General features: G+C 39.1%; 2 protein-coding genes and 1 non-coding gene across 6 annotated transcripts; 2 read left to right on the plus strand and 1 right to left on the minus strand.

Moving 5' to 3' along the window:
* Positions 1-6,518: 6,518 nt before the first annotated feature.
* LOC145036831 (L-ascorbate peroxidase 3-like) lies at positions 6,519-9,065 on the plus strand. Of its 4 annotated transcripts, none has more exons than XM_078985324.1 (10): positions 6,519-6,813; positions 7,033-7,180; positions 7,633-7,757; positions 7,847-7,896; positions 8,011-8,076; positions 8,149-8,197; positions 8,284-8,366; positions 8,448-8,530; positions 8,622-8,724; positions 8,789-9,065. In XM_078985324.1, the coding sequence occupies exons 2-10, from the start codon at positions 7,059-7,061 to the stop codon at positions 8,960-8,962; spliced, it is 855 nt and encodes a 284-aa protein (XP_078841450.1). In that variant the 5' UTR covers positions 6,519-6,813; positions 7,033-7,058; the 3' UTR covers positions 8,963-9,065. The 4 variants fall into 4 exon arrangements, with proteins under 4 accessions (XP_078841450.1, XP_078841449.1, XP_078841454.1 ...); XM_078985323.1 differs by having other exon boundaries at positions 6,526-6,805; XM_078985328.1 differs by having other exon boundaries at positions 6,526-6,805; positions 8,811-9,065.
* LOC145036830 (Tetratricopeptide repeat (TPR)-like superfamily protein) lies at positions 8,992-11,179 on the minus strand. The gene is made up of 4 exons (XM_078985322.1): positions 10,709-11,179; positions 10,408-10,620; positions 10,164-10,319; positions 8,992-10,081 (listed from the first exon to the last, which is right to left on the minus strand). Exons 1-4 carry the CDS (start codon positions 10,970-10,972, stop codon positions 9,263-9,265), a joined length of 1,452 nt encoding a protein of 483 aa, XP_078841448.1. The 5' UTR covers positions 10,973-11,179; the 3' UTR covers positions 8,992-9,262.
* Positions 11,180-14,145: 2,966 nt separating this feature from the next.
* TRNAI-AAU (transfer RNA isoleucine (anticodon AAU)) lies at positions 14,146-14,219 on the plus strand. The gene has a single exon. It is a non-coding gene; the product is annotated as a tRNA-Ile (tRNA).
* The last annotated feature ends 10,658 nt before the right edge of the window (positions 14,220-24,877 follow it).

Here is a 24,877-nt window from a genome sequence, read left to right on the forward strand (position 1 = left end):
ATAGTCTCCGATCCCGAAAGTGCAAGAGAACGCAAAATCAACATGTGCCGATCGTTACGAGATATCCACACCGATCTTGAAATCCTGACAGTCCTTCCGATATCCGGCTCACCACCGGAGCCGGGACCAAACCCTGGTCCTCCCTCATGTGTGCTCATCCTCATCTGGAAAACCAGTTATCCTCACTATCAAACATAACCAAGAATCCCCTTACCATCAGCTTCTTAGATTCTCCAATACTCTCACTGATTCGAGTATGGATCCTGTGCTTTTAGTAGTATGGGCCCATACTACCTTCCACACCTATCCATACTTCCCTTAGCAATCCTCCTGAATCCTCTAAGTCACCTACCCCACTGATGTACCAACTATCCGCTAAACAGCAGCACGATATCCACTGAAGCGCCTACTAGGCTCCCCCTAGGCTTCCAACCTCAATGAACCGCCCCAACTAACTCACCGGAGCATATCCTAGGCTTTCCTAGGTTCCCAACCTCGCCCTGCCATCAGCTGCTGAGGACTCCTCATGATGCCATCCATCCACCTCTTGGATATCGTCATATCCACTTAGTAGTTTACTCCCATCACTCAAGAGTTCCACAAAGCACAAAGCAAGCAGCATTCGTGCAGTAGCACTTTGATCTAAAGAACTATCATAGAACATTCCACCCACATCTCGTGACTCGCGTTGTCCACATCCATCCATCCTCGCTGTCAGTTGCCTTATGCATGCAAATTATACATAGAACATGATCTAATAGACTGCCGAATAATATACTCTACCCTAAGACCACAGGAAATAAGGTCAAATAAGCTATTCTAAGGCTGTAAGATCCTAACTGTATATAATTTCAAAACATACACATTGCAATTCCAAATACCAATTATTATTCTCATTCCAGCATGACATCTAATATCCTCATGGCTACATGCACCACGTATCAGGCCAACCTATTGTTGACTACTCAACACTATCATGAAAGTCTACCAACTCATACAACATATACAAGCATCTCCCGTAGCCCTAACTAGCATGCGATTCGTAGGTTCATAATCAAATCATAACATATAACAAATGCGTTCTCAGGAAACTTACTTGAGCTCGGTTGATTGCATGCACCACACCCTTTCTTGTCTTAGAAAACCTTTTACTTGAAAACATTTTCCTTTTGAAATTTTTTGAAAGCTTTACAGATCCTCAATTTGAGTTCAGATACACCCGAAGGTATCCCCGAATCTCTCAAACCAAGGCTCTGATACCAACTTGTAACGACCCAAAAATCCAAGGTAAAAATTTCATTTTTAATATAGCTAAAACATTGATACCATTTATACTAAACACGTCAAATCAACATTAAGTAAAGCATTTATCAGAGTTCATCCCAAAATCATTCATTACGGAAATCATAGGTGTGTGCACTGCGATCAATCTGAGCCCTTTTCCGAAATGATGATACCTGAAACCAACAAAACATGTAAGCACGAAGCTTAGTGAGCTTCCCAGAGCATACCATACACACAAACCACATATTACATATCCTGTTGCTATAAAAGCTACTTGTATCACATTTCCTGCTAGCTATAAAAGCTACATATAACACATAAGCCATGCATACCAAAAACCTGTAAGGATGCCGTAGGCTCCCCCCAGGGTCTTACACCATTGTGTCATGGGCTACCCCACATGGTCTTAACCTAAGAATGACATGGGCTACCCCACATGGTCTTATATCTAATTGCCATGGGCTCCCCCCGGGGTCTTCCATGCAAGTTTCACAAAGACAACTAGCATAACACATATCACATAAACATATCATATATCATAGAAATATCTACACATAACACAAATAAACCTGTAAGGATGTCGTGGGCTCCCCCAAGGTCTTACACCATTGTGCCATGGGCTACTCCACATGGTCTTTACCTAGGAATGCCATGGGTTACCCCACATGGTCTTACATCCAATGCCACGGGCTCCCCCCAGGGTCTTCCAGGCAATAACATACAATCACATAGCATATCAAATCACAGAATGACTAACACATATACCCTAATAACATAATGGGCCGACCTTGGTGCCTTAGACCCATGGGTAAGAAGACTCACCTCGAATGCAGAAGCTTCCTGAAGAATTCCTTAGTTGCTGCCCCGCCAACCTCCCCTCCAGCCTCCAGAGCTACCACTACCAATCAATATAACCAATTAGCAATTGGGTCCCATACCATAATCCTTAATCCATGCATGGGGGTAAAATGACCATTTTACCCTTGCCTCAATATGATCCAAAACTAAGGCCCAAACCCAAAACAAAAGCCCAACATTATAATGTCCACAAACCATCAATGACCCAATTTTCAAAATTAGGCCTAGACCTCTCTAGTAGACCTTATACTAAAACCCAATATTCTACTTAGTCAATAATCCTGACCCAAATGGCCTACGAAGGCCCACAATAACCTAGTCCAAAAATTGACCCAATCCTAGGCCCATAAATGTGAAGTCCATTTCTATATTGGGCCACAGGGCCCAATGTGCCCAACTATACCAACATTAGCTCAAGATACATTCTGATCCAACAAACCGTAAGTCTACACCCAAAACCATTAGGTCCTAAAGTTCCAAAGTTCACTAAGGCCCAAAACCTCCTGAGAGCGTACGCCCAACGTACCTCTTCTGTACGCTTAGCGTACTAGGAAAAAGAGTTGTACACGCAACGTACAACATTGTACGCCCAACGTACAAACGGCTCACGTACAACATCCATTAAGTGCTTAATACTTGATCCAGTAAGTCCAAATCACAGATCTGAGCTATACTTAACGTCTAAACCCATAAAGTCACTTGGTGACTTTGCATGTCCCAAACAAACCCAAACTCCAAAAATGGCATTCTACTTTCATAAAAGTGACCCTAACTCAAGCATGAATCCATTAAGACCATCAAGATGGAAACTTTCTGCCTTAGGGACTCAAATAGCATCAAGGGTGACAACCCCAAGCCTAAAAACGGATTTGGAACCATAAAGCTCCATTCTTGGGACCAAAAGATCCAAAAACTCAACATAATAGATCTAAGCATTCAATGGTTAAGTTCAAAGCTTTATACCTTCATCAAGCTGAGAATGAGTCCTAAAGGCCAGATCCATAAGCTCCTTCTTGATTCCCATCTTTTCATCAAACTTCATCTGCTTGAAAATGAGTCAAACACCCCAAAAATGGACTCCATAAGCTTAAAATGCCACCATGGATGATATATGACAATTTCTAGGGTTTAGAGGGGTGGAGGCTGAAGATATTAGGGTTAGGTTATGAGATAAGGAGTTTAAATAGGGTCCAAGACCCTAAAATAGGGTTCTAATCTGACTGGAGTACGCCCAACGTACATATGGTACGCCTAACGCACTCCGGGGACATTTGCGATCCTCCTGGTTAGTATGCCCATCGTACTCGAAAAGTACACCCAGTGTACTACTACCTTCGTCACGAGTACACCCAGGGTACTCGGCTAAGCCTGAAACTACTAAACTTCCGAAGGCCATAACTTCTTCGTTATATATCCGTTTTCGATGATCCTTATATCCACGGAAAGGTAACGAGAAGCCATACACTTATATCAACTCATATCTTCCTAAATACCTTCCAAACAAAAGTCAATTTCCATAAAATCCCAAACTGCCATTTTACCAAAATACCCCTAGGCTCCGAAAAATGAACCAAACCCCCGGATCACCTCTAATACATCACCCGCACCCAAAAGGGGCTAGATCTTACCTTCCCAAGAGCCATAATACTTATAATGATCGACCTTCGAGCCTCCACCTCAGACTAGGAGTTAATTCGGAACAGAGTGTTACATAACTTCTCTTTTCCACCAACCATTTTTAAAGTAGAGAAAGAATTTTGAGGTTAATTAAGAAGTAGAAACTTTGCTTGTATTAGATTTAGTGAATAAGATCAACCCAATTAAAGCTTCTTTCCTGTTTCGAGATTTTAAAAACACATTTTATTCAATTCGACTGCCTGCCTTATGTCGTCTCTTCCATGTATTCAAGCGATGTGAAACTATCCTAAATGTTTTTCTATTGTGCCACTTGTAGGTGTAATCTGGAATATGAAAAGTATGCAACATAAGGAAAGTTAGATGTTTAGTCAAATTAGGAAGTTTTCATTGGTCAACAAGTTTAGTTAGTCGCCATGATTTTGAATAACTATAAATAGGTGTATTTGGTTTTTCTTTTTAATTTTTAATCAACTTAAGAATAAAGTAGCAAAAAAGTATTCTCCTTTATTTTCCATCTCTTCCACTATGTGCTTGTGCTTGTGTTTTCTACCTGTTACTTTTCTATTTTTTTTTCTTCATGTTAACTAATAACAATTAACAACAAAGTGTTAAGGAGATTAAACTTTCATTGTTTAAGAAGATTAAACCAACATTTGGTATTAGGAAGTCATAGAGCCAAAGAACCCACAAAATTTGGTGGGTGTAAAGAGAGACAAGATGGCAATGGCAACTATCTACCAAGCGATTCCAGAGGAGGTTCTATTGACGACTGCGGAGAAGCAAACAACAAAGGAAGCTTGGGAAACACTGAAGACGATGTACTTGGGAGCAGATCGAGTCAAAATAGCCAAAGATCAAACTCTCAAAGCCGAATTTGAGATGATGAACATGAGTGAATCAGAGACTATGGGCGATTTTTTTACAAAAATTAGAGGTATTGTAAGCAATATTCGAGCTCTTGGTGAAACAGTTGAAGAATCTTATATTATGAAAAAGTTGGTACGAGCCGTACCCTCCAAATTTGTTCAACTTGCATCAACAATTGAACAATTTGGATATCTCGACGAGATGACTTTTGAAAAGGTGGTTGGAAGATTAAAAGCTCATGAGATTCGTATTAGGGTTCATAAAGAAGCCAGAGAGAAGAAGCTATTGTTAACACATGAAGAGTGGTCAGAATGGGCAAAGAAGAAAAATAATGAAGATCATTCAAAACAACAGAACAACAATTATAATAATAATTGAGGTGGTGAAACACGAGGACAAGGACGGGGAAGAGGTGGTTACAACAATTCCAACAACTCCAACAAAGGATGAGGTGGTGGCAATCAACAAAACAAAGGAAAGAATGACTTGTATCAACCTCATGACAGTTCTAATTTTCAATGCTATAATTATCCAAAGTTTAGTCATTACGCTGCTGAGTACAAGAATCCACATTGTGAGAGGAATCATGAAGCCAACCTAACTCAACGACAAAATGATAATGAGCAGACACTTCTGTTTGCAAGCCAAGTAAACGATGAAGTTTACTTGAACGAGGAAAAAGTTAATCCCAAGCTAAGATCAAGTGAACAAACTCCAACCCAATCAAAAGTGTGGCATCTCGACAATGGAGCAAGAAACCGCATGACTGACGAAAAAGGAAAATTTCGAACCCTTGATCTGTCTACTGAAGGTTATGTGAAATTTGGTGATGCATCTAGAGAGTGAATAGAAGGGAAGGGTTCAATTATGTTCAAATGCAAGAATGGTGAAAGTAGATTGCTTAAAGAGGTATACTATATGCCTAGGTTATGTAGCAATATTATTAGCTTTAGACAATTAGCTCAACATGGAGATCGAATTGTGATACTTGGATTGTATTTATGGATTCATGATCCACAAGGAAAATTATTATTAAAAGTTCAACAATCAAGCGATCGTTTGTACAAAACTATATTTGAAGAAGAAGTTTCGAAATGCTTACTTGTAGAACAAGGCGAGACATCTTGGCTTTGGCACAAACGATTTGGACATGTTAACTCCAATGCATTAAAACACATGGCGGATACAAGAATGGTGGAAGGTTTACCCAAAATCGAAGTTCCTACAAGCTTGTGTTAAGCGTGCTTGATCTCCAAGCAAGCTCGAAAATCCTATCCTAAGCATACTAAATTTAGAGGTAAAGAACGGCTAGCACTCGTGCATAGAGATTTATGTGGTCCGATCACACCACCAACACCAGCCGGAAACAGTTATTTTATGTTACTTTTTAATACAACATATAAACAATTATAAATTTTTAATGATTAATAACTAAATATGGAATTATGAAAATATTTTCTAGTAACTATTTGTCAATTTAAATATAAAATGTTAATTTATAGATATGAACATATATTAATTAAATATTTATTCAATTTGTTTGGTTTAACCAAAATCATAAAAATTAACCAAAACAAAATCAAATGAAGTATCTTTATTTGGTTAACCAAATAACTAAATAATCAGAAAAAAAATAAATCAAACATCATTTGATTCAGTTTTGTTATAAGGTTTTGGTTTTTGTCTCATCCATATACATAATTGATTGTTTCCAAAGTTGGAAATATTAAAATTAGAGGAATCATTATAAGTAGTTGTACTCAACGTATTGATATTTGTACAATATTCTGTGTTCGAAAATATGCACTCTGTAGGAAGAGTCTGGCTATTTATCCTATAAGTTTCCCTCCATTTATTCTCTTCTTCTCCTCGCCTCATACTCGATCCTTCGCGTGTCTTCTTTCTGATTCATTTCTTCTTCTTCTTCTACTCTCTCTCTCTCTCTCTCTCTCTCTCTCTCTCTCTCTCCATATATATAACACGAGAACGAAGAACCTGTTATTGATTCGATCAGGTACTCAGGTGCATGTTAACGGAACTTGATCAAAATCATTAGTCTGTTAAATTCATCGAAGATCGAGTTTGATTTTTGTTATTGATTCTCTCTCTCTCCATATATATAACACGAGAACGAAGAACCTGTTATTGATTCGATCAGGTACTCAGGTGCATGTTAACGGAACTTGATCAAAATCATTAGTCTGTTAAATTCATCGAAGATCGAGTTTGATTTTTGTACTACAATCATGATTCTGTTAAAATCAAAAGAGATTTCGTACATTTTGAAGTGATTTTAGAGCTTTAGAAAGAATAACCTTAGTTATGTTTGATAAGAGTTAGTATATTGAATTACTAAGGAATTTGATGTGATTGGGTTTTTTTCAGGGAGGAATTAACTTACCAAAGCATAAATGGCGGCAGCAGCAGCTCTTGTAGTGGATGCAGAGTATTTGAAGGAGATAGAAAAGGCCCGTCGAGATCTTCGTGCTCTCATCTCCAACAAAAAATGTGCTCCAATTATGCTTCGATTAGCGTACGTGATTTCTTATCTTTTCTGTGCGTATGAATCCATGAATCACGTTCAGATCTATGATCTGCATAGCTATTAGATTAAGAGCTTAATTAATGTTCTGTTGCCTAGGTATTATTTGTGACCTTAGAGTCGTTATTCTATCTTTGCTGATCGATTACTTACAAGCTTCTTAAATTAGTTTCTTTATTCTTCTTGAGATCGACATTTCTTTCCAATTCTGTCATGTAAATTAGTTCATTCATTTGTTGCTTAATCTGTCAAATGATAAAATATGGATTATAGATGTTATAGAAAACTATAGCATTGATGTTGTGCAACAAAGTAAATGTATTATCTAATAATTATGTTTTGTAGTTGCCAGAAGAGATGACTTATGATTAAGCCTAAAACATAACATTGCTTTTAAGTGTTAACGATCTATAACTGAGAGTTTGTTGGAGGCATGCATGCAGATGGCATGATGCAGGGACTTATGATGCTAAAACAAAGACAGGAGGCCCAAATGGATCAATCAGGAACAAAGAAGAATATATGCATGCAGCAAACACTGGTTTGAAAATTGCTATTGATCTCTGTGGTAAGTTTCTATGCCTTTATGTTATAAACATTAATATATTTTTTTATCCCTTTTGAGAACAGTATTGATGTATGTGACATTAATAACAGAAGAAGTGAAGGCCAAACACCCGAGAGTTACATATGCTGATCTCTATCAGGTGATTAATTAATCATTGCTTAAATACAAACCACAAATCATCTCTCTCAAACACGTTGAATCTTTTAACTTTAAATCCACCTCACTTTCAAAATTATGATGAAATGTTGTTCAGCTTGCTGGAGTTGTTGCAGTTGAGGTGACTGGAGGCCCCACCATTAACTTCAAACCTGGAAGGAAGGTACATAATAAACTAACCTTTTAGTATTTAATTAATCAGTTTCTTATAATTATTATTTATTGGGTCTAACAGGATTCAAAAGTGTCCCCTAATGAAGGACGTCTTCCTGATGCCAAACAAGGTCACTTTCTTTTCATGTTTTTAATTGTATGTATGTATGTATGTATGTATGTATGTATGTATCATGTATGTATGTATAATCTTCAGGTCCAGCACATCTCAGGGATGTGTTCTACAGGATGGGGCTATCAGACAAAGATATAGTTGCACTTTCTGGTGCTCACACTTTGGTCAGTTTTCCTTTCATCAAATTTGACACCATTTATTTTATGTTTTAAACATAAAATATTTATTAATACAATTTCTCTCAGGGAAAGGCACATCCAGAAAGGTCAGGATTTGATGAGAAACCATGGACCAAAGATCCTTACAGGTTTGACAACTCTTATTTCCTGTAAGTAATCTTTTTTCCACAAAATTCATCCAGTTTCTCTTTTTTGATAAATTGACAATAAATAATATCATGTAATGAATGAATGATTCAGGGAGCTTCTAAAAGGAGATTCAGAAGGATTGCTGAAACTTCCCACTGATAAAGCTTTACTGGATGACCCAAACTTTCGTACCTATGTTGAACTTTATGCAAAGGTAAAAATATCTTTTCAATCATATTCATTCAATGTTCAATAGAAATAAATTCAAGCTTACACAGGATGAAGATGTGTTTTTCAAAGACTATGCTGAATCACACAAAAAGCTTTCAGAACTTGGGTTCACCCCACCACGCTCAAAGACTACATTATTTGCACAAACTGCTGTAGGAGTTGCTGTTGCTGCTACTGTGGTCATCCTCAGTTACTTATATGAAATCAACAGAAAGTGCTAAATTTATACATGTTATAATAATAATAATAATAAACCCAAACCTGAGACTCATCATCATGATTTGCATTCATATAAATAAGATTGATACAATGCTTATTGTTTTAGACTATCGCCTACATTGTGAAGGCAAATTTTCAATTAAGTTAAACAAAGAAAAAAAAAAACATGAGTTGGGTGCACAAACACTCCAACAACTAACACCAAACCAAATTACCCAACCTCAGTGAGAGAAGAACAAGTCTATCTTCTCCATCATCATCCTATTCCATTAAATTAAAAGTCAGTAATCATCTTCGATTCTTCAAGCTCTTGGACTAAGAGTCGAAGTAATATCTTGAAAAACCTTCAACCTTTTCTCAATTTTCCTCCCAACAACCTTTCCTGTCTCAATCTTCATCTTCTCCGGTTCAGTCGTCGTCGTCGTGGAACCCAAAACCGCCGCAAGAATCGCCTCCTCAAAATCCTTACTGTCCGGCAAAAGCCCACTCCAGTCGTTTTTCTCCGGCGACCCTGATTTCCTTCTCGCCTTCACCTCCATTTCTCCGGCGTCCTTTTCTCCGTTCACTGACCTCGTTCTCTTTAGCCCCTCCGCCGCATTTTCACCGGTTTTCACGTAAAAAGGCTTAGCATCGATATTCAGTGAATTAGAATTAGAATTGAGATTCACAGGTGGGCCCACCACCACCACCGGTTTTTTATTCTCATCACCAAAACCATCTTCGGTTTTTTTGTTTGAAACAGGTACAGGTGCAGAAGATAAATGTTCTTTGCAAGGTTGAGGTTGCCAAAGGGCGGAAGAACCCAAGAAAGCATCAAATAGTTTCCTCTGTTCAACTCTATCTCCGCCGCTATTCATCATCTCTGATTCCAAATCACGTAACATCTGTTGAGCTCTTTCGTATGCTTTCAGATGTGAATCCACCCCACGTGGCCCATCCACCACCGCAGGTTTCACTAACCTTAAAGTATCCTTAGCTTCTCCGAGCCTCCCTTGTTTCATCAAACAAATCCCTAAATTACACATCTTGTTGTTGTCAGGCGCTATCACTAAAGCTCTCCTGTATGCATCTTCTGCTTCGATGTAGTTGTTCTGTTGCATCAACGCCCACCCCAAATTCCCCTTCGAAAAAACAAAAAACACACAAAATTTAGATTTGGAATTCGAATCCAAAGTCAAAATCAAAGTCAAACGTAGTTCTTACGAGTAGCCGAGTTGCCTCTTGTTCGACTGACACTTGGAATTTCTTTCCTTGAGATCTTGCTGTTTTTGTTCGTTTCCCATTGAAGGCCATTCCTTGTTGGATTAAGAACAATTTGTGTCTTAATAATCCGATTTGGTCATCCAATCTTCCGCATCTCTACACATTCAAATTCGATTTTCAATCAAATCAACAGTTTTGAGGGTAGGAAAAGTAAAAAAAATAAGATTTCTTTTTTAAATCTAACCTTGTAGAGATCTAAAAGGATATTATCGAGAGACTCTTGAGCTTGATCTGAGCATCTTCTTCGCAACGACTTAATCGCTTCAATGGCTTCTTCTGCTCGATTCTGTTGTTTCATAACAATCGCCATGTCTTTCAGAGCACTATCCACTCTATCTCCGGCGTTAATGGCTGCCCAAAACAACGGAATCGCCCTCTCCGGATCCTTCTCTACCAACTACATAATAAAATTTTCAATATAAATCAATCAAAATCTACAAACCCTATAATAACAAATCAAAAGATTGTGTTTATTGTAATCTTACTTGAACGTTTTTCGCTCTGACATAAGGAGAATCACCGACTGGGACCTTGTGGGTAACATGGAAAGATTCAGACCGAGTTGAGTTCGAGTTCAACGAGTCAGACCGAGTCAAGTTTGAAATCATGGACTCGGATCGAGTTGGATTCAAATTAAACGACTCAGACCGAGTCCTCAATACCCCAGCACCCAGAGGTTTTAATGGCGATGACGGCGCCGATTTGGTGGTTCTGAACCCCGGCGGAGCGTTCCACATATCTTGCATCATCTTGATTGATTTGATTTTTTGAAGGGTTACTTCAAAAAAAGATTAATCTTTATTAGAAGATATGTGGATTTGCAGAGTGAGAGTGATATAACCAGTAATAATGGTGGCGGAGGCTGAGAAAAAGAGAGAGATACGGCGGAGGGTTTGAGGTAGAGAAAGAGAAAGAGATGAAGGAGGAAGAGGGGAGAGGCGGTGGAATTTAGCGAGTTTTTGAGTGCTGAGATTTATTTTGAATTATCTGACCGTTGGAGGGTTACCGTTCAAATCACTAGCCGTTGTGTCTGCGATGGGGAAAATGGTAACTTGTTATATTCTGCCCCTGATATTTTGGCAAACTTCACGTTTGCCCTTTCTGAATAAATAATTCGTAGAACAGCCCCCCTGTAGTTTTCTTACTTTTATGCCCTCGAAGTTCTATTAGGCTTTGTAATCTTGGTAACACTTGATGACAATTTAGCTCAAACGGTTTTATCCAAAAGTAACCACAAAGAAAACTATACTTGAATCTCACAGACGGAGTTATGATACAAATGATTTATAGTGTCTTTCTATTTGTTTAATAATAACAAGATGCATTGAAAAGTCATCTAAGATTTGAAGAATGATACATTGATACTTCACAAGAGTGTGAGCTTTGGGATGCTTTGTCAGACTTTTTCAAAAAGTCAGTTTTCCTTCTATAAAAAATCCAAAAGGAACTTTTACCAAATATTTTTTCTCTGATATCTTTTCCCAAAAGTCCTTTTACCCTCTCAAAAGATAAAAAGAATGTTATCGCCATTGAAAATATGACCGTTAACTAATATATTTATTCGAGATGTAACTGTTAAATAAATTGATAGAAATTGTAGTTCAATATGAGATTTATGATCTGACATGATATATATATATATATATATATATATATATATATATATATATATATATATATATATATATATATATATTTTCAATACGACACAAAAGTAATAATAAAGAAATGTCAAAACAATGTTATTTGATTTAAAATTAACCATCAGTTGATGTTATTGGGGTTTTCACGTACTAATTAGGATACTGATGGTTGTTAGGTTTAACAGCAACACAAAAATATCAGACAAACCCTGGGATGTTTGTTAAGAGTTTATTCTAATTCTCAAGTACTCGTTCAAGAGGATAGTACAACAAAGACTTTTCTTGAAATGTTCCATATACGTAATGTTGGAAGTATGATTGAATCATCATGATTAATGATATGTATCGTCTAAAGTAATATAATCAATGTGTATTGTACAACACATGCCCTTTTATAGGCATGTTTCCTCATTTTTTAGGACATGTAGGGTGGTATGAGTCGTTCCATGTTGGACGAAACATATATATTGGTTTGTAAAAAGAAGGTTGTTGGATCTTGCACCTCATATTTTTATACTTACATAGAATGATGATTCGGTTTTTGACTGTTATGCAATAACGAACTTTGGAGTATAATTATGTTAATGACATATATTTGGACCTCGAGACATATATTTGGACCTCCGGATCATGGTATATGTTACTATGTCCACCTGGTATGGAATATGAAGTACACATGTCATTGTTAGTTAATGTGCATGATTAAAATATACTAATTATGTTGTAGCTTTTTCTTGTTAGGGTCGCTTAAAAATGAAAAGTAGGGGAACCGTATGGTTATTATATAATATTAATTGAACATTTATGGTTTCCTCATAGTCCTTGGCATGAAAAGGGCCCCATGTACTTACCAGAGAAACATTAGATATGCTCTATTTAGATTTAGACTAGAAGGAGTGAGAAAAGGGCCCCATGTTCTTTCTCCTCCTTATACTTGGTTAACTGCTATTTTTTTTTTTTTTAAATCTAATATAAAAATCAACCAACCATACATTTATATTTTACACCATACCAATACTTTTATTATTTCGTTAATTTCATTTAAATTGTCGTCATCTCTTCGATAACATTGGAATTGGTGATGCAAGCGGTGAAGGGTTGCAAAACCTTTGGAGATAATGATTGATATTCAAGCAATGAGGAAGTCGAAAGTTCACATCAAAAAACCAAAAAAATATATAGACTGTGAGTCTGCCCACAATGTCTCATACATGACTACTTTGTTGAGCATGTGATAATTCAAGGGTACTTTTTCGTAATTAGCATACGGCTTCTCAACCAATACTTTGACGAGTATATACGTTTTTAGTTATTACAGATTTAATTGTATATGATTTTGACCCTATAGTTGCTAGAGTCTATGCTTAAGTATTCATAGATAGAGACTCCAATGTAATCACTTTGAAAAAATCAAGAGTAATATAAACGTTCTTTGGTTCTTGCTCTTAGATGTATGTCACATCAACCGAATCACATTAATTCTCTGCATCGTTTTATTTCTTTCCATGCTTGCGAGGACTTTCAGGCTTCTGCCCTAAATCTAGTGAAAAGTCTATTATAAAAGTACTATCAAACGAAACTCAATTCAAAACTATTATCGCGCACCATCACAAGCCTCATGGTCAGCCCATCCATCTTCCCTTGCTCAGAATCTAGAGCAAGCAACGTCACATGGATCATGAAAGATTTTGTTTTGAAATGCCAATAAGGAATAGCCAATTATAAAAAGAGGGGGTTGGGAATGAAAGCACTCGTGTGGTATGAAAGTAGAGATATTACCTAGAGCTAAGAGGATGCCATCTATTCCTAGTTGACTTTATGTAACATTCGGTTTCAAAATTTGACCACTTTTTATAAACAAGAGTTTGAAATGAAGATTCATGTGTACACGAGGTTTGTTTAAAATACTACTAGTTAAATTGGAGTATTAAGAACAAGAATTTGAAATAAAGACTCGTAGTATGTATAGGAGATATTTTTTTAAAATACTAGTTAAACTGGAGTACGAAAAATCTATTCGCCAAAACAAGTGAAGTGATAAAGGGGATAGGGATACTAATGACTAGTTTAATTCTCTCTCTCTCTCTCTCTCTCTCTATATATATATATATATATATATATATATATATATATATATATATATATATATATATATATATATATATATATATATATATATATATATATTCTTTTCCTTTTTCTGGGTATGACTAAATTTGCACGTTGTCATTCCATCTATATTTTTGATTTATGAGAAGCAGAAAAAACTAAGACAACAAGGCCCATTAGCTCAGTTGGTTAGAGCGTCGTGCTAATAACGCGAAGGTCGCAGGTTCGAGACCTGCATGGGCCAAATTTTTTGTGGCTAAATCTATTGCTATTAAAAATGCTCCCAGCTCGATAATTGATGTTTTATCACAATTATGACCTGTTTCAGTCTTTTTGTTTATTTAATATATTTATTAAGGGGAATTTCTTTTCCCAGTTTTTGATGTATTATATTAAGAGTTGATATATGACGTTTATTCAAATATCCTTAAATTATAATTTATAGAGGTGAGATGATAAAACGATGAACCAAAAGGGAAAAAACAAATATACTATTAAACTCACTACCATATATACAAAATCATATATACAAAATGCTATTGTTCCAATCCTCCGTATATAACTAAATGCTGTTTAATTAGTATTCACCGACGTTCCATTTATTTCACGAGTTGAGGTTAGAATAATTGGGTAATACACATGCTCCTTAATTTGACTGTTGCGTTCGATCTTTGTAATGTATATTTCTTTCTTTAAACAATCCGCTTAACAAAGTAGAATTTTAGAAAAAAGAAAAGTCCAAGATTAAAATTCACACCTTTCGGTATACATGTCTTATGTATCATCTTATTGCGTTGAGATTCTTCTCACCTCTAAATTTAATAGCTTCCACAAGCTTGTTTGAAAATATATATATATATATATATATATATATATATATATATATATATATATATATATTATCAAGATTTGGTCTCGTGTCTTGGAACATAAATAGACCAAATGCCTTAATCAGTCGAGCGACGATCATACATGAATCAAGTCCACGAAGTTGATTACTTTTCACGATGTTTTTTGAACGCAGAAAAAGAGGACTAGCGGATTAGCAATAAAACATATTCAAAATAGATATAAAAAAAAATATCTAGTAGGCCTTAACACCATAACTTTTCAAAATAAAAACCGGATTGGTGTAGATTAGCCACCAACTACACACATTACTAGGGGTGGCAACCAAAAGGGTTTGGTTCAATGTGATTTGCTCAATTAAATGAGCTAAAAATCTCAACCTAATCTAATAAGTTAAATTAAACATTTTTTTTCATTAGTCATCTCTTATTAATTTTGATTAGAGTCAATACATATCGACGGAAGGCAAACGGACAACAAGTTGCGCCGTTGGCTCAATTTGGATGGCAAAACTAAATCTTTTGAAACAACATATGTGGATCTAGGAGATACAATATTAAAATGCATGACCCGTTGGACTCTGTTGAGGAGCTCCATTGCCTTTGGCACGAGAAAACCGAAGGTATAAAAAGCAAAAGGTATAAACACATGTTGATTTTCTATGAATGCATTCTTGTGCTTTGTCAGTTTGCATACATCAACATTCAAAGTAGCATGCCCTGCTGTGAAACTCCCGCTTCTCAAATCGATGAGAAGGGAGACCCCGGTAAGATTTGCACAAGCGTGCTTCCCTCCTACCCATTCAAAGACCAAAATATCAGCTGACCTGAGTGTGAATCTTTCATCCAACGGGTGCGTCAAAAAGTTCACTGACACTTTTTCCTTCACTGAAATACCAGCACGCCGAAAAGCATCAAAGTGAACATCCCTAACCACATCATGTCGGTACTTAAAACCAGGGAGCTCTCTACAATGAACCGCATGTTCCCAAAAGTGTCCAAACATGTCTTTGTGGCAAACTAGGCATCTCTCGTCAATCGGGAATAGAGGAATCATGAGGCGGTAAAGAATGATAGTTCGGTGCTCCACATGACACATATGTTGGTCGGGGCCATCAATAGGGCTAGATAGCAGAAAATCACGAGCATGAGGTGCCCGAACACACTCAAAAATTGTTTCTGTTTAACAGTCAAGTTGAAGTCAACTTCCGTATCTTTGGCGATTTTGCTAAAAAGGGCACATGCCAATGCCTTTTAGGATGAGAGGGTGTCCTTATTAATGAAACCACTACAGTTGAATCCCATAATCATATCGTGAAGATGAGTCAAAACACAAAAGTAATCAAAGTTCATACCACATATGCCACTATCCCGCAAGATATGGTCATCTAATATCCAAGATTAGGCCCTCGAGACTACAAATGCATAGGATGAAACTTCGTATGTTGAGTACAAACCCAAATGTAACATCCCAAAAATCAAGGCCAAACATTTTATTTTTAAATAAGATACTATAAAACCATAAGTATAAAAACATCCATAATGACATCTCATGCCAAAATCAAAGTGTCAATAATCAAAACATGTTTTCATAAACCATATCAGAGTGTAATCCCAAAGTTCTCATGTGCAGAAAACATAGTGTGATGCACTCCGATCGAGCTGACTCCTATCATTTGAAAACGAGTACCTGAAACCAAAGCTGTAAACCGTAAGCACGAAGCTTAGTGAGTTCCCCATCATACCACATACCATACATCAAACATACTTTCGGGCAATTTTGGGGTGCCCGACCTACCCTGCCAAGCAATTCTGGGGTGCCCGACCTACCCATGTCAAGCAGTTCTGGGGTGCTTGAGCTACCCTGTCAGGCCATTCTTGGGTGCCAACCTACCCTCCAGTTTATCTCAACCGGCTACAGGGACAATTTCACCCCTACTGCTACCACATAATAACATAACATAAACATACTGCCAGACATGTCTAGGGTGCCTGACCTACCATGTCGGTCCTTACAACCGATACTGGGGTCTATCCTACCCTTCATACCACTATCACATAAAACATAACATACTAGCACATAACACATAACAGATAGTGGCATACCAGACAATTATCAAAAAGACAAGCATCTCATCTATAATCAACTACTAGTGGGCTGATATTGATGCCTTCAACCCACTTCTACTGGAAGGCAACTCACCTCACACTGCTGAAGTCCCGTACACATAATCCCAGCTGTTGGATGACAGATTCCCGAACTATCAATATCAAAACATCACCCAATGAATAATTGGGTTCCAACGCAAAAATCATAAGTCCATGCTTGGGGTAAAAGACTTCTTAACCCCTATCTTAGCTTGATTCAACTCAAGGCCCAATCCAAAGGCCCAAAAGTTAAACTATGAATCAAAGCCCAACATATGGCCTAATTTTCCAAATTGGGCCCAAACCTTTACAAGGTCTTATCGTAAGGCCCAACCATTTAGTCCAGTCCAAACATTCGACATTCTAATGACCCAATATCATATAATCATAAAGGCCCAAACTATGGTCCATCTATGGCCCAATTTTCCAAATTAGGCCCAAACCCCTTACATGGGCCTTACCTTAAAGCCCATTAAATTATTCTAGTCCATTTCTTTATTCTTGGATGGCCTAATAATGGCCCAATCACCAAAGCCCAATTGAAAGGCCCAACATAAAGCCCAAGTGAAATTAGGGTTTCATATAAAATGATAATTAGGGTTACGTGTTTCTCACTTAACCCATTAAGGACTTAATCCATTAAGTCCATCACTCTTCTAAATAAATCATATGGTGTGATTGAGCTTTATACACAATTCCATTCCAATGGCCCAAATGTGGGTCCCGATAAGTCCAAGGCCCATAAATCCAATATTAAGGTTTTCTAAACCCTAATTAGGGTTTCCAACCACATCTTAGCCCAATAGGCCCAATAGCTAGGACTTTTGATCAATCTAGGGTTCATTAGGCCAATTAGTTACATCTTTGGGCTTTTAGGTCAATTAGAGCTTCATTGGGCCAATTGAGGTTTCATTGGACCCACTAGGGTTTATTAGGCCCATTAGGATTTAGTCCATTTGTCCAAACATACCAACGAATGAAACACAACAAGCACACCGCCACCCAACACGATGGTTGGTGGCGACAGCCACCACCTCACGGTGGTGGTTAGGGTTTTTCTTTTCATTATTCCGACATGATTATAGTTTACAACGCAAAATCCAAAAATAAACACACGCACTAACTAATATAAATGCACACACATGGTGGCAGCCACCACCTCGGGGTAGTGGTGGTTCTCGGTTTTCCGGCCAAGCTACGTTATACACACAAACACACCAAAGAAAACAGAAACACACCCATCCATACTTCCGTTTGCAGTCATCCAGCCACCCTCCCGGTGGCATATGGCGGTGGCAGCGGCTGTTTCACGATGGCAGCCACCACCTCACGGTGGTGGTAGTGGTTTACTTTTGGTTCCCAATCAATCAACGCACACAACAAGCCCTTACTCGAGATTCTGAACACAACCACCACTGGTGGTGTGCGGTGACGGCAACAACAACTCTACAACCACAACGATGGCTAAAGGTGGTAGCTAGCGGGAAGAAGCGAAGAAGATGGTGGCGTAGCAGTAACGAATGATGACAGTGAAGATGGAAGGCAACTCACCTCACACTGCTGAAGTCCCGTACACATAATCCCAGCTGTTGGATGACAGATTCCCGAACTATCAATATCAAAACATCACCCAATGAATAATTGGGTTCCAACGCAAAAATCATAAGTCCATGCTTGGGGTAAAAGACTTCTTAACCCCTATCTTAGCTTGATTCAACTCAAGGCCCAATCCAAAGGCCCAAAAGTTAAACTATGAATCAAAGCCCAACATATGGCCTAATTTTCCAAATTGGGCCCAAACCTTTACAAGGTCTTATCGTAAGGCCCAACCATTTAGTGCAGTCCAAACATTCGACATTCTAATGACCCAATATCATATAATCATAAAGGCCCAAACTATGGTCCATCTATGGCCCAATTTTCCAAATTAGGCCCAAACCCCTTACATGGGCCTTACCTTAAAGCCCATTAAATTATTCTAGTCCATTTCTTTGTTCTTGGATGGCCTAATAATGGCCCAATCACCAAAGCCCAATTGAAAGGCCCAACATAAAGCCCAAGTGAAATTAGGGTTTCATATAAAATGATAATTAGGGTTACGTGTTTCTCACTTAACCCATTAAGGACTTAATCCATTAAGTCCATCACTCTTCTAAATAAATCATATGGTGTGATTGAGCTTTATACACAATTCCATTCCAATGGCCCAAATGTGGGTCCCGATAAGTCCAAGGTCCATAAATCCAATATTAAGGTTTTCTAAACCCTAATTAGGGTTTCCAACCACATCTTAGCCCAATAGGCCCAATAGCTAGGACTTTTGATCAATCTAGGGTTCATTAGGCCAATTAGTTACATCTTTGGGCTTTTAGGTCAATTAGAGCTTCATTGGGCCAATTGAGGTTTCATTGGACCCACTAGGGTTTATTAGGCCCATTAGGATTTAGTCCATTTGTCCAAACATACCAACGAATGAAACACAACAAGCACACCGCCACCCAACACGACGGTTGGTGGCGACAGCCACCACCTCACGGTGGTGGTTAGGGTTTTTCTTTTCATTATTCCGACATGATTATAGTTTACAACGCAAAATCCAAAAATAAACACACGCACTAACTAATATAAATGCACACACATGGTGGCAGCCACCACCTCGGGGTAGTGGTGGTTCTCGGTTTTCCGGCCAAGCTACGTTATACACACAAACACACCAAAGAAAACAGAAACACACCCATCCATACTTCCGTTTGCAGTCATCCAGCCACCCTCCCGGTGGCAGCGGCTGTTTCACGATGGCAGCCACCACCTCACGGTGGTGGTAGTGGTTTACTTTTGGTTCCCAATCAATCAACGCACACAACAAGCCCTTACTCGAGATTCTGAACACAACCACCACTGGTGGTGTGCGGTGACGGCAACAACAACTCTACAACCACAACGATGGCTAAAGGTGGTGGCTAGCGGGAAGAAGCGAAGAAGATGGTGGCGTAGCAGTAACGAATGATGACAGTGAAGATGGAAGGCAACTCACCTCACACTGCTGAAGTCCCGTACACATAATCCCAGCTGTTGGATGACAGATTCCCGAACTATCAATATCAAAACATCACCCAATGAATAATTGGGTTCCAACGCAAAAATCATAAGTCCATGCTTGGGGTAAAAGACTTCTTAACCCCTATCTTAGCTTGATTCAACTCAAGGCCCAATCCAAAGGCCCAAAAGTTAAACTATGAATCAAAGCCCAACATATGGCCTAATTTTCCAAATTGGGCCCAAACCTTTACAAGGTCTTATCGTAAGGCCCAACCATTTAGTCCAGTCCAAACATTCGACATTCTAATGACCCAATATCATATAATCATAAAGGCCCAAACTATGGTCCATCTATGGCCCAATTTTCCAAATTAGGCCCAAACCCCTTACATGGGCCTTACCTTAAAGCCCATTAAATTATTCTAGTCCATTTCTTTGTTCTTGGATGGCCTAATAATGGCCCAATCACCAAAGCCCAATTGAAAGGCCCAACATAAAGCCCAAGTGAAATTAGGGTTTCATATAAAATGATAATTAGGGTTACGTGTTTCTCACTTAACCCATTAAGGACTTAATCCATTAAGTCCATCACTCTTCTAAATAAATCATATGGTGTGATTGAGCTTTATACACAATTCCATTCCAATGGCCCAAATGTGGGTCCCGATAAGTCCAAGGTCCATAAATCCAATATTAAGGTTTTCTAAACCCTAATTAGGGTTTCCAACCACATCTTAGCCCAATAGGCCCAATAGCTAGGACTTTTGATCAATCTAGGGTTCATTAGGCCAATTAGTTACATCTTTGGGCTTTTAGGTCAATTAGAGCTTCATTGGGCCAATTGAGGTTTCATTGGACCCACTAGGGTTTATTAGGCCCATTAGGATTTAGTCCATTTGTCCAAACATACCAACGAATGAAACACAACAAGCACACCGCCACCCAACACGACGGTTGGTGGCGACAGCCACCACCTCACGGTGGTGGTTAGGGTTTTTCTTTTCATTATTCCGACATGATTATAGTTTACAACGCAAAATCCAAAAATAAACACACGCACTAACTAATATAAATGCACACACATGGTGGCAGCCACCACCTCGGGGTAGTGGTGGTTCTCGGTTTTCCGGCCAAGCTACGTTATACACACAAACACACCAAAGAAAACAGAAACACACCCATCCATACTTCCGTTTGCAGTCATCCAGCCACCCTCCCGGTGGCAGCGGCTGTTTCACGATGGCAGCCACCACCTCACGGTGGTGGTAGTGGTTTACTTTTGGTTCCCAATCAATCAACGCACACAACAAGCCCTTACTCGAGATTCTGAACACAACCACCACTGGTGGTGTGCGGTGACGGCAACAACAACTCTACAACCACAACGATGGCTAAAGGTGGTGGCTAGCGGGAAGAAGCGAAGAAGATGGTGGCGTAGCAGTAACGAATGATGACAGTGAAGATGGAAGGCAACTCACCTCACACTGCTGAAGTCCCGTACACATAATCCCAGCTGTTGGATGACAGATTCCCGAACTATCAATATCAAAACATCACCCAATGAATAATTGGGTTCCAACGCAAAAATCATAAGTCCATGCTTGGGGTAAAAGACTTCTTAACCCCTATCTTAGCTTGATTCAACTCAAGGCCCAATCCAAAGGCCCAAAAGTTAAACTATGAATCAAAGCCCAACATATGGCCTAATTTTCCAAATTGGGCCCAAACCTTTACAAGGTCTTATCGTAAGGCCCAACCATTTAGTGCAGTCCAAACATTCGACATTCTAATGACCCAATATCATATAATCATAAAGGCCCAAACTATGGTCCATCTATGGCCCAATTTTCCAAATTAGGCCCAAACCCCTTACATGGGCCTTACCTTAAAGCCCATTAAATTATTCTAGTCCATTTCTTTATTCTTGGATGGCCTAATAATGGCCCAATCACCAAAGCCCAATTGAAAGGCCCAACATAAAGCCCAAGTGAAATTAGGGTTTCATATAAAATGATAATTAGGGTTACGTGTTTCTCACTTAACCCATTAAGAACTTAATCCATTAAGTCCATCACTCTTCTAAATAAATCATATGGTGTGATTGAGCTTTATACACAATTCCATTCCAATGGCCCAAATGTGGGTCCCGATAAGTCCAAGGCCCATAAATCCAATATTAAGGTTTTCTAAACCCTAATTAGGGTTTCCAACCACATCTTAGCCCAATAGGCCCAATAGCTAGGACTTTTGATCAATCTAGGGTTCATTAGGCCAATTAGTTACATCTTTGGGCTTTTAGGTCAATTAGAGCTTCATTGGGCCAATTGAGGTTTCATTGGACCCACTAGGGTTTATTAGGCCCATTAGGATTTAGTCCATTTGTCCAAACATACCAACGAATGAAACACAACAAGCACACCGCCACCCAACACGACGGTTGGTGGCGACAGCCACCACCTCACGGTGGTGGTTAGGGTTTTTCTTTTCATTATTCCGACATGATTATAGTTTACAACGCAAAATCCAAAAATAAACACACGCACTAACTAACATAAATTCACACACATGGTGGTAGCCACCACCTCGGGGTAGTGGTGGTTCTCGGTTTTCCGGCCAAGCTACGTTATACACACAAACACACCAAAGAAAACAGAAACACACCCATCCATACTTCCGTTTGCAGTCATCCAACCACCCTCCCGGTGGCATATGGCGGTGGCAGCGGCTGTTTCACGATGGCAGCCACCACCTCACGGTGGTGGTAGTTGTTTACTTTTGGTTCCCAATCAATCAACGCACACAACAAGCCCTTACTCGAGATTCTGAACACAACCACCACTGGTGGTGTGCGGTGACGGCAACAACAACTCTACAACCACAACGATGGCTAAAGGTGGTGGCTAGCGGGAAGAAGCGAAGAAGATGGTGGTGTAGCAGTAACGAATGATGACAGTGAAGATGGAGGTGAGGAATACGCATAGTCTCCGACTGGGAAACAACGGAAGCGACGTCGTGATATCTCGATGGCGAAGAAGCGGCGGCAACGGGATTTAACGACAGGAGATAGTGGTTACGACCCGCTTCCCTTCGTTACCGACTGAACAACATTATCACATGATGGTCTCTGTCTTCAACAGCAACAAAAAGACACAATGGAGGCTCGGTGGTCGGAGGAGCAAGAGAGGGTGGTGGCCAGTGATGGGAGGCATAAAGGTGGGGGTGACGGTTGCACATGGTCACTAGGGTTAGGGTTTGCTTTGGCATAAATACCCATCTCCACACCAAACTCGTTGCGATAATGGCAAAACTGGTCCCTCCCTCACTACATTTTATTTCAAAATAAGTCCAATATTTACCATTTAAACCCTCAGCATCAAAATCCATTACAATTTAGGTATAATATTTACCTAACAACCCTCTACTTTGAGAATCTTTGCAACACTAATCCACGATTTACCTTTTTAACCCCTAATTCTCAATTATGACATATTTAGCCCTTCCCTTCTCTTTTCCTTTCAAATTAAATCCATATTTACCCAAATAGCCCCTCTTCTACAAAATATTTTCAATATAAGTCCACAAACTACAAAATGAACCCAATTGATTATCCTTTAGTCATATATGTAACACCTACGATCAGAAAGGCCAAGAAAGAAAAGAAAACCCTATGTCAAAGAGTCAACTCGTCGAGTCCAGGGAAAAACTCGATGAGTCGGAGTGTGATCCGTGTCGCGGCTTAAGTGACCGACTCGACGAGTCGGGGAGACTGACTCGGCGAGTATGGTCTAGGTTCAGAAAGCCCTAATTCCGGGACTTGTACCCTATTTAAGCATCTCATTCTCCTTCTATCAGCCTCATTTGTAGCCAGCATTGTCCAGAAGCTATTCCACGAAACCCTAGTGCTCTCTTTGAGTGTGTGAGCTATTGTTGAATAGTTGGAGTGTTCTTGAAGCCTAGAAGGAGAAGAAGGAGTTGAGGGTTAAAGAGGAAGCCTTGGATCCAGAGTTCGTGTGGCTTTTTAGAGCATTTGAAGGTAAGAAGTCATTACCTTCACTCCTTTACTCATAGTTTCCTTTTGTCATGAGATTTGGGGCTTTTATGCCATGTTCTAGAGCCAATTGGAGTTAGAAGTCTAGATCTAAAGTTGCTACTTCAGATCTATGTGTATTCTAGCCTAGAGAGTCATAAAGTATCAGCATTGAGGGTGTAGGTGAAGCATGGTTGTCTTAAACCCGAGTTTGGAGTGTTTTGGGCCTAGATCTCCTTAGCTACATGTAAAGTTTGCGCCTTTACGTGAGGGATAGGATTTGGAAGTATGGATGTATGATTTGGAGCCCCTGGATGGCTCATAAAGCCACTAAATGGATTAAGAACTGGAGCGACTCGACGAGTCACATGGGTGGACTCGACGAGTTGGATGAAGTTGGGCAGGAACTCGACGAGTTGGAAGAACAACTCGGCGAGTCTATTGAAGATTGCCTTGGACTCGGCGAGTCTATTCTTGGACTCGGTGAGTCAAGTCGCGAAACCCCAAAACCTTCGAGTTAAGACTCAAATCAATTATTTAAGTGGAGACTCGGTGAGTTGGACAGGTCATGACTCGGAAATCGGTGGACTCAGCGAGTCATGGGCTGACTCGGCGAGTCGAGTCGCGAATGAAAGGACTTTGAGCATGTGAACTCAGCGAGTCAGTAGGCAGACTCGGCGAGTAGGGTTGACCTGGAAGGTTGACCTTGACCAGGACTTTGACTTTGACCAGAGTTGACTTAGTTGACTTTTGGAGATCAGTTAAGCTAAATGATATATGTTTTGATATTGGTAGCTCGGGGAGCTAGTGGATCAGCGGTTCAGGGAATTATCGATCAAC

Source organism: Lactuca saligna, chromosome 3 (genome assembly GCF_052625555.1).
Source record: "Lactuca saligna cultivar CGN05327 chromosome 3, ASM5262555v1, whole genome shotgun sequence".
Lineage (NCBI taxonomy): Eukaryota > Viridiplantae > Streptophyta > Magnoliopsida > Asterales > Asteraceae > Lactuca > Lactuca saligna.

Bases quoted from the DNA above. Each gene is read 5' to 3' on its own strand.
- LOC145036831 (XM_078985324.1), top strand. From the start codon at position 7,059: ATGGCGGCAGCAGCAGCTCTTGTAGTGGATGCAGAGTATTTGAAGGAG. The intron at 7,758-7,846 runs GTAAGTTTCTAT...CATTAATAACAG, and splicing joins AATTGCTATTGATCTCTGTG to AAGAAGTGAAGGCCAAACAC. The intron at 7,897-8,010 runs GTGATTAATTAA...AATGTTGTTCAG, and splicing joins CATATGCTGATCTCTATCAG to CTTGCTGGAGTTGTTGCAGT.
- LOC145036830 (XM_078985322.1), bottom strand. From the start codon at position 10,972: ATGATGCAAGATATGTGGAACGCTCCGCCGGGGTTCAGAACCACCAAA. The intron at 10,621-10,708 runs GTAAGATTACAA...TTTATTATGTAG, and splicing joins TCAGAGCGAAAAACGTTCAA to TTGGTAGAGAAGGATCCGGA. The intron at 10,320-10,407 runs GTTAGATTTAAA...TTGAATGTGTAG, and splicing joins TCCTTTTAGATCTCTACAAG to AGATGCGGAAGATTGGATGA.